The sequence below is a fragment of the Corvus cornix genome, chromosome 3 (genome assembly GCF_000738735.6).
Source record: "Corvus cornix cornix isolate S_Up_H32 chromosome 3, ASM73873v5, whole genome shotgun sequence".
NCBI lineage: Eukaryota > Metazoa > Chordata > Aves > Passeriformes > Corvidae > Corvus > Corvus cornix.
This window is the reverse complement of record NC_047056.1, coordinates 10880968-10895796: the sequence shown is the minus strand read 5'-3', so window position 1 is coordinate 10895796 and position 14829 is coordinate 10880968. Positions and strand designations below refer to the sequence as shown.

The following is a 14829-nucleotide window of genomic DNA, read 5'->3' as shown; positions in this document are numbered from 1 at the left end:
AGAAAAAGGAGATTAAAACATCTTAATACTTCAGTGTGTTGTTTAATTACCGATTTCCACGTAATTCAGTATCTTTTGAGTGCAAAAATTGCAAAGTGTATTTGAAGAGTTAGCCAAGAGCCCAATTCACATGCACACTAAATTTCCATTACTTCATTCGCACACAATGTTTCTATTTATGCAGCCTTTTGGCTAACAGTGCTACACGAAAGACTCATACTAATGAAACATTGGGAAGCATTAAAGAAAATTTTTTGAAACTACATTTAAATTTTGCTTGGAAAACTTTAAAGCTTAACAAGTAGAAACAAAATTTAGGAAGGAAATACTAGAATTGTTAAGTTTTGCTGACTTTAAAAATTACACCACATTCATAAGAGGCAACATTTTACAGTATCTTTAGTTAAATCAGCACAGATGACAGTTCAGTCCACCTCAGACTAATTATACTGGGATTGAAAATACAGTGATAAACATGCTTCTGACAAACAAAAACATTTACACACGGCTTTGAATCACAACAAATCACTTTCAACACAAAGTAACAAGATTTGTTGTTATCTCCGACAGCAAATAATTCAAGGAGCACAAGCTTGGGCAGAAAAGAATAAGAAGAGTCACACCTATAGAAGAAAGTTTGAAAGTTTCAAGTTAAGCTCTTAACTGAAATCCATTAAATCAATACAATCTGCTATGCTGACACAGATAAATCAGTTTACAGCCTGCTAACATTGATTTAGCTGAAAATTGATAAGAAATCAATTTACGCTGAACCAATTATGGTCAGTGGAAATTACCTTATGTGGGTCCATATCAGGTTTTGTGTATATTTAAATCTTAAACAATCTTAAATAGTGTTAATTAAGTCTGTACAACGTCCAGGTGCAGAGAAGGTTAAGGGTCACCAGGGTAAAGCATCTTAGGACACTCTGGAAAACTCTGACTGTGTTAAACAAGCTCCCTCCTCCTTACCAAGCTTCCCTACACTTCACAGCAAGCCAGCCCTCAGCTCTGCTTGCAGCTATTTGGCTTTCAAACTCATCCCCAGAAGGGAACTTGGGTACAGTCTTCATTCATATTAAAAACGTATGGTTATTAACCGATATAACTCGGTATACTCGACATTTTAAACGAACCCAGTGCTACTGTACCTCCTCCACTCTGCCCCTGCAGTTTGCCGTACAGCAGGAGCTGTCAGGTGCTCAAAGACTCGTTCAAGGCACGGGACGCTCTGAGCTGTGGCATGAGCACGACTGACAACAAGACTCACTGAAATGAGAACACTTTGCGTGATAAGCATCAATATTTACATTTTACACCCACTGCCCTCAAGGAGTAACTTCCTTTTTTCTGTCGCGGGACAGAAGAAGAAATTTCCTAAGTACACATGCTGCTTAGATTGTTAAAAAAAAAAAAAAAATACTACTACTCCTAAGGACTAGAGTAAGATTTAAAACTAATCCTGCAGAAAAATACCGGGACAAGTAAGACTTCACTAAAGACTAACCTAATAAGGAATCCTGTCCGGATCGGAGGGAAAAGAAAAATCAGCCGTGCTATCCAAGACATTCTTTTACACCCTAACAACACAGTTTATGAAGCTGTATTTTGCTGATGTATTTATGCCAGTACCAGCCTCCCTGTCAGCCAGACCAAAGGAATTTACTTCACTCAACAATTCGAAATACAAGTAAACGAGCAGCTTTATTTTTGTACAAGAGGTCGCTAGTTCAGCCACACAGTTCTACCAGCGGAATAGCACAGGCAACCTCTCAGCTTTCCCTGAAAATAAAAAGAAAAGGACCAAGCAACAGAATGGCAGGATTTCATGAAGTGTGACGCACACCAGGGCAAGGCGCTGGAGCGCCGGGACGCGCCGGCAGCTCCCCACAGGCCGGGGAGGAGGGAAACGCGCGGGAAACGCGAGGGGAACGCTCTGCCCGCCCCGGGCTCGCGGCTGCGGGCGGCTCCGGGATGCCCGGCAGGGCAGGGCAGGGCAGGGCCCGGCCGCGCACTCGCACCCACCGAGCGCTCCGAGTTCGCGGGGCGGGCGCAGGAGCGGCGCCACCGGGGCCTGTCCCGCGCGTCACCCGCAGCAACCGCGCGCGCCACTCCCTGCGCATGCGCCGCCACCGCCCCCCCCCCCCCGCATCCTCGCCGCCGAGCGCGCACGGCGCGGTCCGAGAAGCCGAGCTGCCGCAGCCCCCGCCCCCCCCACAGCGCGCACGCGCAGCGAAGGGATCCGCGCAGCGCCCCCTAACGGCCTAACCCCTCCAGCATTGCGGGGCTCTTCAATGAATGGGGGCGAGCGGGGAGCGGCAACCGCTAATGGCGCGGGAGGGCGTGGCGCGCTGCCCCCGAGCACGCTGGGAGTTGTAGTTCTTCCGGCAGCAGAGCAGCGCTGGCCGGTGGCAGTCGCGACTAACAGCCCCCAGGCGGCCGCGTGCGGCCGCGCGCCCCGCCCTCCCACGGCACCTCGGCGCAGCGCTGCCACGGCCGCAGTCGCGCCGCAGAGGTGACCTCGAATAGCAGGATCTGCCGCTCCCGCAGACATGGTCGGTACCGCGCCCGGCCCGCTGCGGTACCCCTCCCCTCGGGTTCTTCAGGTCGGGGCAGCGGGCTTCGGCAGGCCGGAGGTGACCCCGAAAAGGCGTCGCCCTCCCCGTCTGGCCGCGCTGCTCCTGGGAGGGCCCGGGGAGTGGGGGGCAGGGGTGACCTAGAAGTGGTCGTGGCACCCGGAGGAGCCGGGCTTGGCGGCGCCTCAGGGCTCACCGCAGCTCCCGCGGAGGCCTCGCCGCGGTGACCTTCCAGGCGGGGACGTGGGGTCGGTGCCGGCCTGGCGGCGGCTCTGCCTCTCCCCAGGGCCGTGCGGGGGAGGTCGGGATGTGCCCCCGTCGGAACGCAGTGAACCTCCCTATCCTGGGGCTGGCACTCCAGAGGGGTAATCGCGCCTTTTCCCGGCGCCGCGGTTGGCGGCATTGCCTTCGGGAGATGAGGGCTGCCAGCGCCTTCGTTCATGAGGCGTGAAAGGTTTTGGTGCGCTTCTGTGTTAGCTCAAGGGAAAGTGCTTGTGAAATGGCTTTATTGGTTCATCCCTGCTTGCTGTCGGAAATCCAGCTGTTTGTTCAGACTCTCCAGATTGTCAAGGAATCCTTGTAGTTCTGCCGTGAGGTTACACAGGTGAACTGCAGTGCTTTGCTTTTCTGCAGGATGTATACATAGATAGACAAACCTGCACGGAGACCTTGCTTTCCTTTCTAGGCATGAAAATATCTCTGTGTTTTTCTGGACTCAATACCCTGTTATTCAAAACTTCGCTTTTAGTATTTTGCTACCGAAAGGATGCTTGCATGCTCTGAAACGTGGCTTATTTCAGCTGTACCCTAAAAAATACCAAAATCTGTAAACTTTATCCTACTTTTCCACTCTTTCTATTTAAAATATGGATTTATGGGAGTGACAACATGGCAGCAAGTTTTAGTTTGTATTTGAGCTTTCAAAGCACAAAACATTGATGACATTAATAGGCTGGTTTCACAGAGTTATAGCTGTTGGTTATAACTCCTTTTGATGTCCAGACTTTTCAGAATGTCACTGTTTTTATCTTGCCTTTGCTGTTCAAATTATGCATGTGGTGTTGGGCAGAGGCTTTAAATTTCTGAAATAAAATCATCTGTCTATCAATGCAACCACCATTAGCTCGATGAAATGGAAAAAGTTTTTCAGGGGAACCTGTGTCAAGGTCATTTCTTAAGGAAGGAGTACCTTTGGAATTGCTTTGGTCTCTGAACCGCAGCACTGGTGCTGTTCTTCAAGTGCACGGCTGCCTTGCTGATACTTTCTAGTACATTTCCAAACGTGTTTATTGTCACCATATCTCCCTTCTAAAGAAGGGAGAGCAAAGGGAAAGTTTATTAGGCAGACTCTAGACTTTGGAAGAGATAAAAATTTATTTTAATGATTAAATCATTCTTGTAAAACAAGGTGGGATAGCTTAGTTGGCTATAATATTCAGAAATAATGTTAAGCTGATAGTATTTTATAGACAAGTTTATCAGCAATAATTTTTGTAGCGGTCTCTCATATCTGTAATTAGCAATGCAAAGTCTATCACTTGTGCAGTCACGATGTTCCTGTCACAACATTTGATAGGTTGTGAGTTATCTTTTATTTACCTTTGTAACCTCCTGAATCAGTTTTGCAGTGCAGTGCTGTTTGCGGGTATGGCGCTAATATTTTAGGTCTGCTGCTATCAGCTATAATCACAGATATAACTGAGGCACTGAGTTCTTAAACCAGGGTGTGTGCGGAGGGTGTTAAGACCGCGACTTCCTCACTTGATATTGGAGGCTTTGCTTTTATCTGTGATAGTTTAGGAGGGGGAGAAATCCTACATTTGCTGGCTTAGATGAAGAAGGATACCTGGGGATTGATGTTTTTTTTTTTTTTCCTCATCCTTTTTTTTTTCTCATCGTTTCTTTTGCTACTCTTTTATTTTCCTGAAGTGCTTCAATTATACATCGGTTGAATGTGGAGTAGGGAAGGCTTTGGAACAAAATAGTTCAGTTAGTTGTTGCTTAATTTGTCCTCTAGTTCCTGTATACCTGAGAGTGATTAAAGGTCACCCCTGTAGTTGCCACAGCATGAAGGACTTGCAGGAGCCAAGTCACGGGTTAAAGCGCCTGGAGATGAATGTCCGGAACCTACAACTTCTATTGGGGAGCTTCTCATTTCTCTAAAAGTAGCCTCAGACACTCAGTGACACCAATTTTAATATGAGATGTAAGGTTTTATGGTGAGAGTTACCTACATTTTGTAAGAAGCACAACATTTTTGCTTTGTTAATCTAGCTACTGGATTTAAGAGAGAACATGAAAGTTTCTTGGATGCTAAATGCTCACAACTGGTGCAGGGTTAAGAGGGTCTGGGAAATGTACTGAATCCAATGTACTGAAGGTTTGAAGAGGAAAAACAAGTAGGCAGCACTCCTCACTTTATTTTAGCTTATGTTTTTTCCTCCTCCAGCCCCAAATGGGGGACAAGAGGAAGGATGGTGGTAAGCAAACATAATTATGTTGAGAAGGTGGAGCTGAGTCATGATTGAAGGTTTGGGGTTTTTTTTAGAGGCTGTTTGCTAAATTTGTCTCAGTAAAAAAATAATAAGTAGTCCTATCTCTTACCTTTTTATCTTCTACTCCCTCCGTCTCCTGTTGTTATGCTGAACACTCACCATAATGCTAGTAGGTAGGTTGGCATTTTTTGTGTTTAAATCAGACTGACTTACAAAGTTCACAGAATGGAAAAAAAAGTCTCTTTTCCTTTCCCCCTTTTGTGACACTACTTTAGAAGAAAGAGCCTTTAAAATCTTTCTTCTGTTCACTGGAAATTCAGAAATCAATTCACAATTGATTTCAGATCCCCTATAATATAAAGAAAACGCGTTCTCCTGCTACTTGTGTGAGTTCTGGAATAGCTTAGCACGGGATCACTTTTTATATGATGGGGATTTTGCAAGGCCAAGGTTTTGCAGCCCTGTAACTTTCCAGTACTTATTTTACTAAGTAGTGTGGTTAGCTGCCTTAAAAGAGTGTTGTTCCATTTATATAAATAAAATGTAGATTCTTCTTAGAAACATGCTGAAAAGTTGGCTTTAAAATTTAATACGCATCTTAATCCATGCTTCTCATCATCATTCAGATGTTATGGTACATTTCCCTGCTCAAGAGTAGAGTACCAGAACTAGTTTTGAGATTTAAACCAGCAAGAATTGATTGTCTGCTCTCCTTCCCCCTCATAGTGGAGTTTCGATGAAGTTGGAGGGGTGTGACTCATAGCAGGACAAGTTCAAAAGAAAATAATGCACTTCCACACCGTGTAACGGGCAATCATGTAACGAGATATTTAAAAGATCATTCCTGTAATGAAGGCCAGGTCTAAATCTGCAAGTTCAGTAGTTTAACTTCCTCATGTATGCTCTGGTGTTATGTACTATGTGATAAAATGGGGTAAGTGGCTGCATTTTTTTAAGTATCTAACACTAGCGTGATGCAGCTGTGCTTGGCTGGTCACTTCTGCAGGGAGAATACACTCAGAGTCCCACATGGTTTTCCTATAAATATCAGTGAGAGGAATGCTGGTTGGAAAGGATCTGTAGAGGTCATAGAGTCTGCCCTCTTTCTTGCTCCATGTCTGGAGGTTGTCCAGTGCAGCCTGACAGCAAGACTTTTGCCACTGATAGATCAAGTCATAGGTGTTTTGGTCTGGGTCTCGACGGCTGCCAGGAGTGAAGGTTATGCAGGCTCTCTGGGTACCCTGTTCTGCTGTAGCAGTACCACACAATCCAGAGTTTTTCTCCTGATTTGTAGCTGTTGCAGCCCGTTCTGCCACTGCTGAGAGGTGTTGGGTGCAATGTTATTTTTGTAACACTCTGTGAAGGTGTAGTGGGCTGCTGTTAGATACCCCCTTATCCTCTACCTTTCCAGTCTATGTCTAGCACCCTCAGCCTCATCTTGCAGACCATGAACTCAGGTTGCCAGAACTGGACTCAGTATTCCATCTGCAACATCACCAGCACTGAGTGCAAGGCCTGTCTTTGCTCTGCAGCTTAGGCTTTTCGTAATGTAGCCCAGAGTGCAATTAAATCACTTCTTTCACATTCAGTTATGCCTGGTGTTTTGTCTGTATCTCAAATGATCATCTTTTAATTATCTGAAAAAGCAGGCCTGGCATTCCAGCAGGCTGGTCAGTCTGCTTGTTCCTGTCCTAGCGCAATCTGCCCCAGCCCTATTGCCTCTAGGGAAAAAGGGAAATACAAATAACAGGCTTACAAAATACTGAGTTATGAATGTCCTTTAGCGCGTGTTCCATTTTGATAGAATCATGGAACGCTTTGGGTTTGAACAAGCTTTTAAAGGTTAGTGGTCCACCCCCCTGCATTTAGCAGGGACATCTTCAACAAGACCACGTTGTTCAGAGCCCTGTCCAACTTGACCTTGAATGTTTCCAGGGGTGGGGCAACCACCACTTAATCTGGATAATCTGTGCCACTGTTTCACCACCCTCATTGTAAAGTATTTCTTTCTTATCTAAATCTGACCTCTTTTAATTTCAAACTATTGCCCCCTGTCACTTCATAATGGGCCCTCCTAAAAAGTTTGCTCTAATCTTTTTTATAAGTCCCCTTTGAGTACTGAAAAGCCACCATAAGGTCTCCCTGGAACCTTCTCTTCTCCAGACTGAATAAGCCAAACTCTTTCAGCCTTTAATTTGCAATGTTGAATAACCTCTGGATTTCTCCAAGTCCTGATTCTGCTTAACAAAGTGGCGTTTTGCTATGGGGCAAGTAATTTTTCCCTTCTTATTTGCAATATAGTAGCATTTTGGCAGTCTTATCCTAGTCTTTTGGAGTTTTGGGTCAGTTTGACAATAGGCGGTTGTATTACGGATAGTAGTGTCTGTATTTGTTCATAATGTAGCTTTTGTCTGTGGATTAGTTAAATTGCTGCCTAACAGTTTAGTGAGGCAGTAGTTTTAAGTCCACTAGATTCTTTGGTTTCTGGCATTTAATAAGTCTTTGGTTGCAAATAAGCGTTCAAAATACTTAACAGGAACAGCCCTCAAAATTGAAAGAATCTAAAAACCAGTCAAGTGTCACATCTCATAAAATTTCTGTAGTAAATTTCAAGTATGAATGGGTGGGTGTATGCTGTATTGTCTTACATTAACAAGGCAATGTTGTTAAAGGGAATGCAAAGTTTTTCAAATCCATTGTTATTCCTGGCATTTTGCTAGTTTTCCAGGAGCAATTCTTGAGGTTGTTTGTGCAATTCTGGTCTGTTTCTGTAAAAGCAAGCAGAGAAATTGCTGGTGGTTCTAGCAGAATCAGAAATGTGATCCCAGGAGCTGGGGCTGATCCGCCTTTAGGCACATGCTTTCATCCAGGTTAAATAATCATAACGTTATTGCTGCAATAACTTAATTTTTAACAAGTGTGAGGCTGAGGTGTGGAGCTGTGGATGAGGCTGTGTCATTTCCTTGTCTGCAGGGTGAACCTGTCAGAGTGCTGGTGACTGGAGCTGCTGGGCAGATTGCTTACTCCCTCCTCTACAGCATTGCCAAGGGCGATGTCTTCGGCAAAGACCAGGTAACTCTCACACTGAATTGCACGGGAATAAATGACTGTCAGAACTGCAGTGCCTGACACTAGTTTCCTCATAGACACTCAGAATGGTTTACCAATATGCAAGTAATTTCTTCTTTAAGTGGGGAAAATGGGAGTCCTGCTCTGTTACGCCAGTTTTCAATTGGTGGCTGTGCTGAAGTTGTTTGTTTTCTGCAAATGGGTTTTAAATCTTGCACGAGGTAACAGCCAAGTACAAGACAAATTCATTTTCAAAGCAGATTGTGCCCAGCTTGCACTAAACCTTTTCTTTCTTTCTAGCCTCTTATTCTTGTGCTGCTGGACATCACCCCTATGATGACGGTATTGGAAGGTGTGGTGATGGAGCTGCAGGACTGTGCTCTGCCGCTGCTCAGAGGTGGCCAAAACAATTTTTTCTCATACCTACAAGATGCTGCAGTACAATTCTTGCATTTATGAGTCCCTGGCAGGAAGTTAGGCAGAAGAAAATCTTGGATGAACCTTCCTTGGTTTTGTATTTTGTGGAATATAATCAATTTAACTTAGCCTGTAAGCTAGGAAGAATGACATTGTATAGCCTTTTTGAACAGAACTGCCAGTGCAGATACCTGGGTTTATGTCATCTAATCCTGGGGTTTCAGCCTGGACATGAAATTGTCAGATACTTGTGCATATGTGCATTGTATTCTAGCCCAGCTGTGAAATAAATAATATATTATTTATATATATATAATATTTATTGCTAAATTTAAAAAAATAAACTAATTTAGTCTTACAAGTATCTTCTGTATAAGGACACAAAATAAAAAATCACTCCTCAAGCCATGTAAACAAGCTGAGTTCTGATAGTTTAAACAAGCAGAAGAAAGGGAGCAAGTAGGTGTTAGTGTAATTACTGTAACACGTGACAAAAAAAGTATGTAGGTACCAGCTCTTGTACAAATCAAACCTTCTTTGCTTTGAATTGTGAAAGGGGCAGGAAAACTTAAATTGTGTTGGTACTTGCCACTGAAATTTTATTGTAAAAGTGAAGAAAAGCATATGTACTTATATATACATTTTTGGATAGAGGCACATGAAATGTATCTTTTTCATAGATTTCTCCTGTGTTTTCCACTTTAGATAAATATTTGTATGTAAAGCCCATTTACTGGCAAGTAGTTAATCTGTGGAGGTAGGGCCAAATGACTATACTTGGTGGTTTTGGAAGGGGAAGGTGGTGCTATTGTCAGATTAGATTATATACTGTTTATGGACAAAAGAATATTCCCGTTAACACTACGCCATGAATATTTATCTTGCTGAGTTATTTTCCCCCTTTCCTTTTTTTTTTTAGAGGTCATTCCAACAGACAAGGAGGAAGTTGCATTCAAAGATCTTGACATAGCAATTCTGGTTGGCTCCATGCCAAGGAGAGAGGGCATGGAGAGGAAGGATTTACTCAAAGCAAATGTGAAAATTTTCAAGTCTCAGGGTGCAGCCTTGGACAAGTATGCCAAAAAGACTGTCAAGGTGAATATAGGAACTGAATTTAAAACATTAATTCTCTGTTATGTAGAGATTTGGATGCTTTGTATAAGAATATTGCACAAGCAGGAGCCTGTTCAGTGCAGGCTTTCCTTTCCTTATGCCCTGGAAAATAGACCACAGTCAAGGCTAGATAAGAAACAGAATGTTAAATAGGTGGATTGATTTAGTCATTAATTTCTATGGTGAAAAAGGTGGGTCTTACATTGTATTGCTGTATTCCACACATACCCTGAACTGCTGAACCTCCAATTTGAAAAACAACCCCATAAAACTGTATTTAAAAAAAAAAGCAGTCTTTTGGTCATTACCTCTCTTCTCTGGGAGAACTGAATTATCTACATGCAGCTGCCTACTTCATATCCATCTGTGTCCTTTACCATAATGACCCTTAACTTCAGTATCAATATGGAATTACAATTGCACAAAAATCAGCTTTATTTAGGTTGTTTGCATCTTATTCTTTGGAGCATTGGAAGATTTTAATTGTTCTCTCTCAGATTCCTTCAGCACAGTTAATGGGATCATGTGGCTGCTCTCCCACTGCTCTTAATCTCAGACCCAGACTCCGACTGTGCTTTGTAACTGACTTTTTAATGTCTGCTTCCTCTGCTGATGAACTTCCTACTGCTTCTGAAGATGTGTTTGCTTCTTTACAGTTGGAATAAAAACTTTCAGTATAACTATTGCAGAGTAGTGGAAAATTTACTGAACTCACTTTCAAAAGGGGAAATACAAAGAGAGGTTTGCAGATCAGCTTGTGTGATTTAGAGTATATGGAGCTTGACATAAGGCATTGGAGGCACAAATGAAGGATGAATAAAAATCAGTTTTGCATAGTAATAAATTGATCTGAGTTGAGGCAGTATTTTACTTCTAACTGCCTATGAACATCAAGATAAGTAACTGTTCTGGCATTCTTAATTATGAAGCAATTATATAAAGCAGTGGCAGCCAGTCCAGAAAGTGTTTAAAAGTGGTTGGTGAAAAGTGTGCACATGTCTGTCTTTCCCTGTATCTGGTAGCATGAGGTTTGAAGCCAGGCTGTAGATCAGTGTACAGTAGATCTCCCTAGAAGTCTGGTTCCCTTTCACATTGGATGTCAAGTTAAAGAAAATACCTACCTGGAAAATATTTTTCTGTGCAGTTACAGAAAATTGGGTGACTATGACTGATGCACTAAGAAAACAATCTTGTTGAAGACAACCAAGAGATTAGAAAACTTTACTTTTATATAGCTTCTTTGAAGGCCAAGCAATGTATTTCACTGGAGGGAGTTGTTTTGCAGCAATACCTACTTCATCTTTCGTTTTTTCATTTTTAGGTTGTGGTTGTTGGGAATCCAGCAAATACTAACTGCCTGATTGCATCAAAGTCAGCCCCATCCATACCAAAGGAAAATTTCAGCTGCTTAACTCGTTTGGATCACAACAGAGCCAAATCTCAGGTAAAAAGGGCCTATTCTGTTATCTCTGCTAAATACAAACAGAGCAATGCTTTCAAAGAAGCCTGTGAATTGAGAAGCTGAAGTCAATGCAATGGACATCTTTAATTTCCAATTAGATTGCTCTGAAACTTGGTGTGACTGCTAATGATGTGAAGAATGTAATCATCTGGGGCAACCACTCCTCCACTCAATATCCAGATGTTAACCATGCGAAGGTAAATGTGAAAGGAAAGGAAGTTGGAGTCTATGAAGCTATAAAAGATGACAGCTGGCTGAAGGGAGACTTTATCCTGGTAAGATACCTCTTTTTTTTTTTTTAATGGTCATTCTGTCCGTCTGATTTCTCCTAAGCTCACAATGTAACTGATTGACTTAGTGAAGCAGCTCTTTTCTCTCACTAGAATAAGCTATCTTCAGGTATCTTGTTGCTATCAGTTATTTGCTGTTGTAAAATTCAAGGCAGGAAAGCCTATGTAAACCCTGCTAGAAAAATCCAGTTGGAATGCTAAAATGATTCAGCAAAGAGTTTTGATCACAGCTCTGGTGAAACTTGTGTGACACAGAAGCACCATTGCCATTTCACTGTGGTGACTTTTTGGGGTAGTTTTGTAGATGAAGTGGGATGATCCATTTGCTGTTTCCCACCCACCAGAAAAGGCCAGCAACTCTTTCCCTGCTCATGCATGTGCACACACACACACACACACACACTTTCCAGTTCTTAATCTGTGGCATCATCAGCATCATTTCTTAAAAGGAATCTGAATCTAGCAAATGCCTGCAAATGTCTTAGGGTGGTAATAAATAATAATGTAGGTTAGTAAAACAAAGTAGTGGTATTAATAGATCGAGAGCACAGGCTACCTAAGCGGAATATGGAGGGAAATGGGTTACTAAAGCCCTAGATGAATAAAGCTTTACCAAAACTATTAAAATTAAAAACTATTAATTTGAGTATGGTGAGGTAGATTCAACTCTTCAGGATTTAAATGAATTGTATGCATTAAGTATTGTAGGATTGAGACCACCAAGTATTTCACATTGGTATTCAGTACAAGACCTTAATTGACTGTGTTGCTCAAGACATCTGTTACTGTTGACATGCACAAAATCTCCTGGTGGGAAAAGCTTGAGACATCTGGTTGGTATGAGGGAAGTCAGCTAGCTGTAAAGCTAAGGAATGAGCCTCTGAAACATCCTGTTACATTCTTGTGTTGGCAAAACTCTTCTAGATTGTATTTCTGAATTGTATGCCATGTTTGTTTAGTGAAAGAGCTTCATCTTCACTGATAAAATTAAATAATTACATACAATGGTCTTTCTTGATGGTATTTACTAGCAGCCTGTAGACCAAGCCATGATTTGCTGCTTTACAATTTAGTTATGGTTGGTTTTTTTCTTAATTGCAGACCGTTCAGCAACGTGGAGCAGCTGTTATTAAGGCCAGGAAGCTGTCCAGTGCTATGTCAGCTGCCAAAGCTATCTGTGATCATGTGAGGGACATCTGGTTTGGCACTCCTGCGGTAAGCTGTGGCTCTTGAGTAAGTGCTTGTTTGCCTAATGCTTTGATTGTGTGCCCACCTCGCTGACCTTGAGTGTATGTGTGTTCAGGGGAAAGAATCTTGTCCTCTTCTGAGTAAGTTGTGTCATAGGAGATAAAGGATATTGAAAATGATGAAAATTTTGCTTGCTTCTAGCAATGAAAATGTATCTGTCTCTTTTCTGGTTTCAGGGGGAATTTGTTTCGATGGGAGTCATTTCTGATGGCAATTCTTACGGTGTTCCTGAAGACTTGCTATATTCATTCCCTGTTGTGATCAAGGTAACTAGGCTGAATTTAAATCCATGTATCTTCTGCAAGACCTATTAAACTGTCATGGGAGCTTGTTAACAGCAGTGTGGGACTGCAGTTGCTGGAATGTGAGGGTTTAGCAGTCTTTCACAGAGAGGATTCTTATTAACCAAGTTAAGCTAACTTGAGTGTCAGCTAAGTGCTGGTAGACAAGTAGAATCTGACATGACTAGCTGGTGCTGGTTGCATTCTTTATCTGAAATAAAATTAACTGCTGCCTGATGTGGTTCTTAGGACCATAAACTTTGTTCTTGTGCCACGAAGTTTCTTTCATGCAGACTGAATGGAGCCTGTTCTTACATGGAGGGCTTTTTATTTGTTTGTTTTCACTCAGGACAAGACCTGGAAGTTTGTTGAGGGTCTTCCTATTAATGACTTTTCTCGTGAGAAGATGGATCTTACTGCTAAGGAATTAGCTGAAGAGAAGGAGACTGCTGTGGAATTCCTCTCCAGTGCATGACTAGGTCAGGAGGAAATACAAAATCATTTAAGAGTGGAAGAATCGAAAAGCCGTCTGTAGGTCTGCTACCAAACACTATTACTGTATCCAAGTCAACTGTCAGTGGCCATTGTGCATTTTAAAATTCATATGCTTACTGGTACTGTTGTGCCTCTTGAGTTATTAGCAAAATGTTATTAAAGAAGTAAAACTAGTTTGTTGACCAAACTTTTTGTCTGTTCAATGCTAGTTGCTTTCTGTGTATGGTACAGGATAATTGTTTGCCTCAGCCTTGGCTACCAACGCACAATCTGAGTTTTGATTAGAATTTGGCACTATTGGAATGCGTCCTAGTCCGTGATTACTTCAGCATCCTCTGTCTTAACTGAAAATGAAGTTAGAATGCCAGTAATTCTCCTTGCACCAGTAGTTCAGTGACTCAAGTCTATCACTGGACAGACTTCAAGTATATACACTTCACTCTGGCTATGCTTACAATGTTAAAATATTAAAAGTTGCTTAATCAGATATTGGCTAATAGTAGTCTGTTGCGCTTTATTTGCTTGTTTTAGTTATGTAACTAACACAGTTTGATAGTACAAGATAAAAAAAACCCTGAAAGCCTATTTTAGGAAACTGAGGGAAACTAGTTTTAAGAAGCTTTCATGATGACTAGCATTTCCCTTTGTCCGAGTTATTGTCTGTCCTGTTCTAATAGAACTGCCTTGTACTAAAGTAAATCTTGGTCTGTCATATCTGGAGTCATCTCATCTTTCTTTTTTGGTTTGTTTTCATTAAAAACAGAACTTCTTTGACCAGAAAAGGAAAGGTTAAACTGAATTATAAGCAAATTGAATGGTTTCTTTGAGGATTTACCAACCAGAATATAAAATAAATCAGCAAACATCAGTAGGCTTATTCATAAAAATAAGTCTGCTCTCAGAATATTACTGTACCTATTAAGTACAGTGACAATGATGCAGCAGAGACTTATTATACATAGAGGTGAAAGGGGAGAGAAGCATTTCAGAAAATGGAATGTGCTGCAGCACAGGACAGCTGGGACAGGGCACGGTGAGTGAATGCCGTGAATGCTTATGAAGCAGCTGTTGCAAGAATTTACACATTTCTGCAGTCTTAGGAATAGACAGGAAGTATACACAGTTGTATTTTTTCCCTGTTTTTCTCATTCCTCTGAGCCTCTTAGAGTTTAGTTATCAGGAGAAAATTTCATACATCTGTCTTTTCATGACAGTTTGGGCACTTCTGCAGAAATGAGGGAGGGAAGGAAAGCTGCTGATGTGTTGACTGCCTTCTGGTGTTCCATGCAAAGTCAGTAAAATCTCATTTCAACATCAGCTCAGGGATCAAAGGAATTCATTGCAGTAATTATCATGCTACATCTTATTTTAAATTGAGGTGTT

General features: G+C 42.0%; 2 protein-coding genes across 10 annotated transcripts in view; one reads left to right on the top strand and one right to left on the bottom strand.

Annotated features, from left to right (window-relative positions):
* Positions 1-2111, bottom strand: part of LOC104696613 (WD repeat containing planar cell polarity effector) — a 148761-nt gene extending 146650 nt beyond the window's left edge. For 7 of the 9 annotated variants that reach the window (XM_039568549.1, XM_039568553.1, XM_039568550.1 and 4 more), the window contains exon 1: positions 2026-2111. The gene's annotated coding sequence lies outside the window, so the exon portion shown is untranslated. Of the gene's footprint in view, positions 1-50; positions 609-1151; positions 1974-2025 lie in introns of those variants that run through there. The other 2 variants (XM_019292817.2, XM_019292816.3) reach the window with 2 other exon arrangements.
* Positions 2112-2449: 338 nt separating this feature from the next.
* MDH1 (malate dehydrogenase 1) lies at positions 2450-14158 on the top strand. Its single transcript, XM_039568548.1, has 9 exons — positions 2450-2555; positions 8045-8143; positions 8441-8537; positions 9477-9652; positions 10992-11114; positions 11231-11407; positions 12524-12637; positions 12847-12936; positions 13301-14158. Exons 1-9 carry the CDS (start codon positions 2553-2555, stop codon positions 13424-13426), a joined length of 1005 nt encoding a protein of 334 aa, XP_039424482.1. The 5' UTR covers positions 2450-2552; the 3' UTR covers positions 13427-14158.
* The last annotated feature ends 671 nt before the right edge of the window (positions 14159-14829 follow it).

Coding starts and splice junctions, on each gene's coding strand:
- MDH1 (XM_039568548.1), top strand. Junction 11,408..12,523: donor TGAAGGGAGACTTTATCCTG/GTAAGATACCTC, acceptor TCTTAATTGCAG/ACCGTTCAGCAACGTGGAGC. Junction 12,937..13,300: donor CATTCCCTGTTGTGATCAAG/GTAACTAGGCTG, acceptor GTTTTCACTCAG/GACAAGACCTGGAAGTTTGT.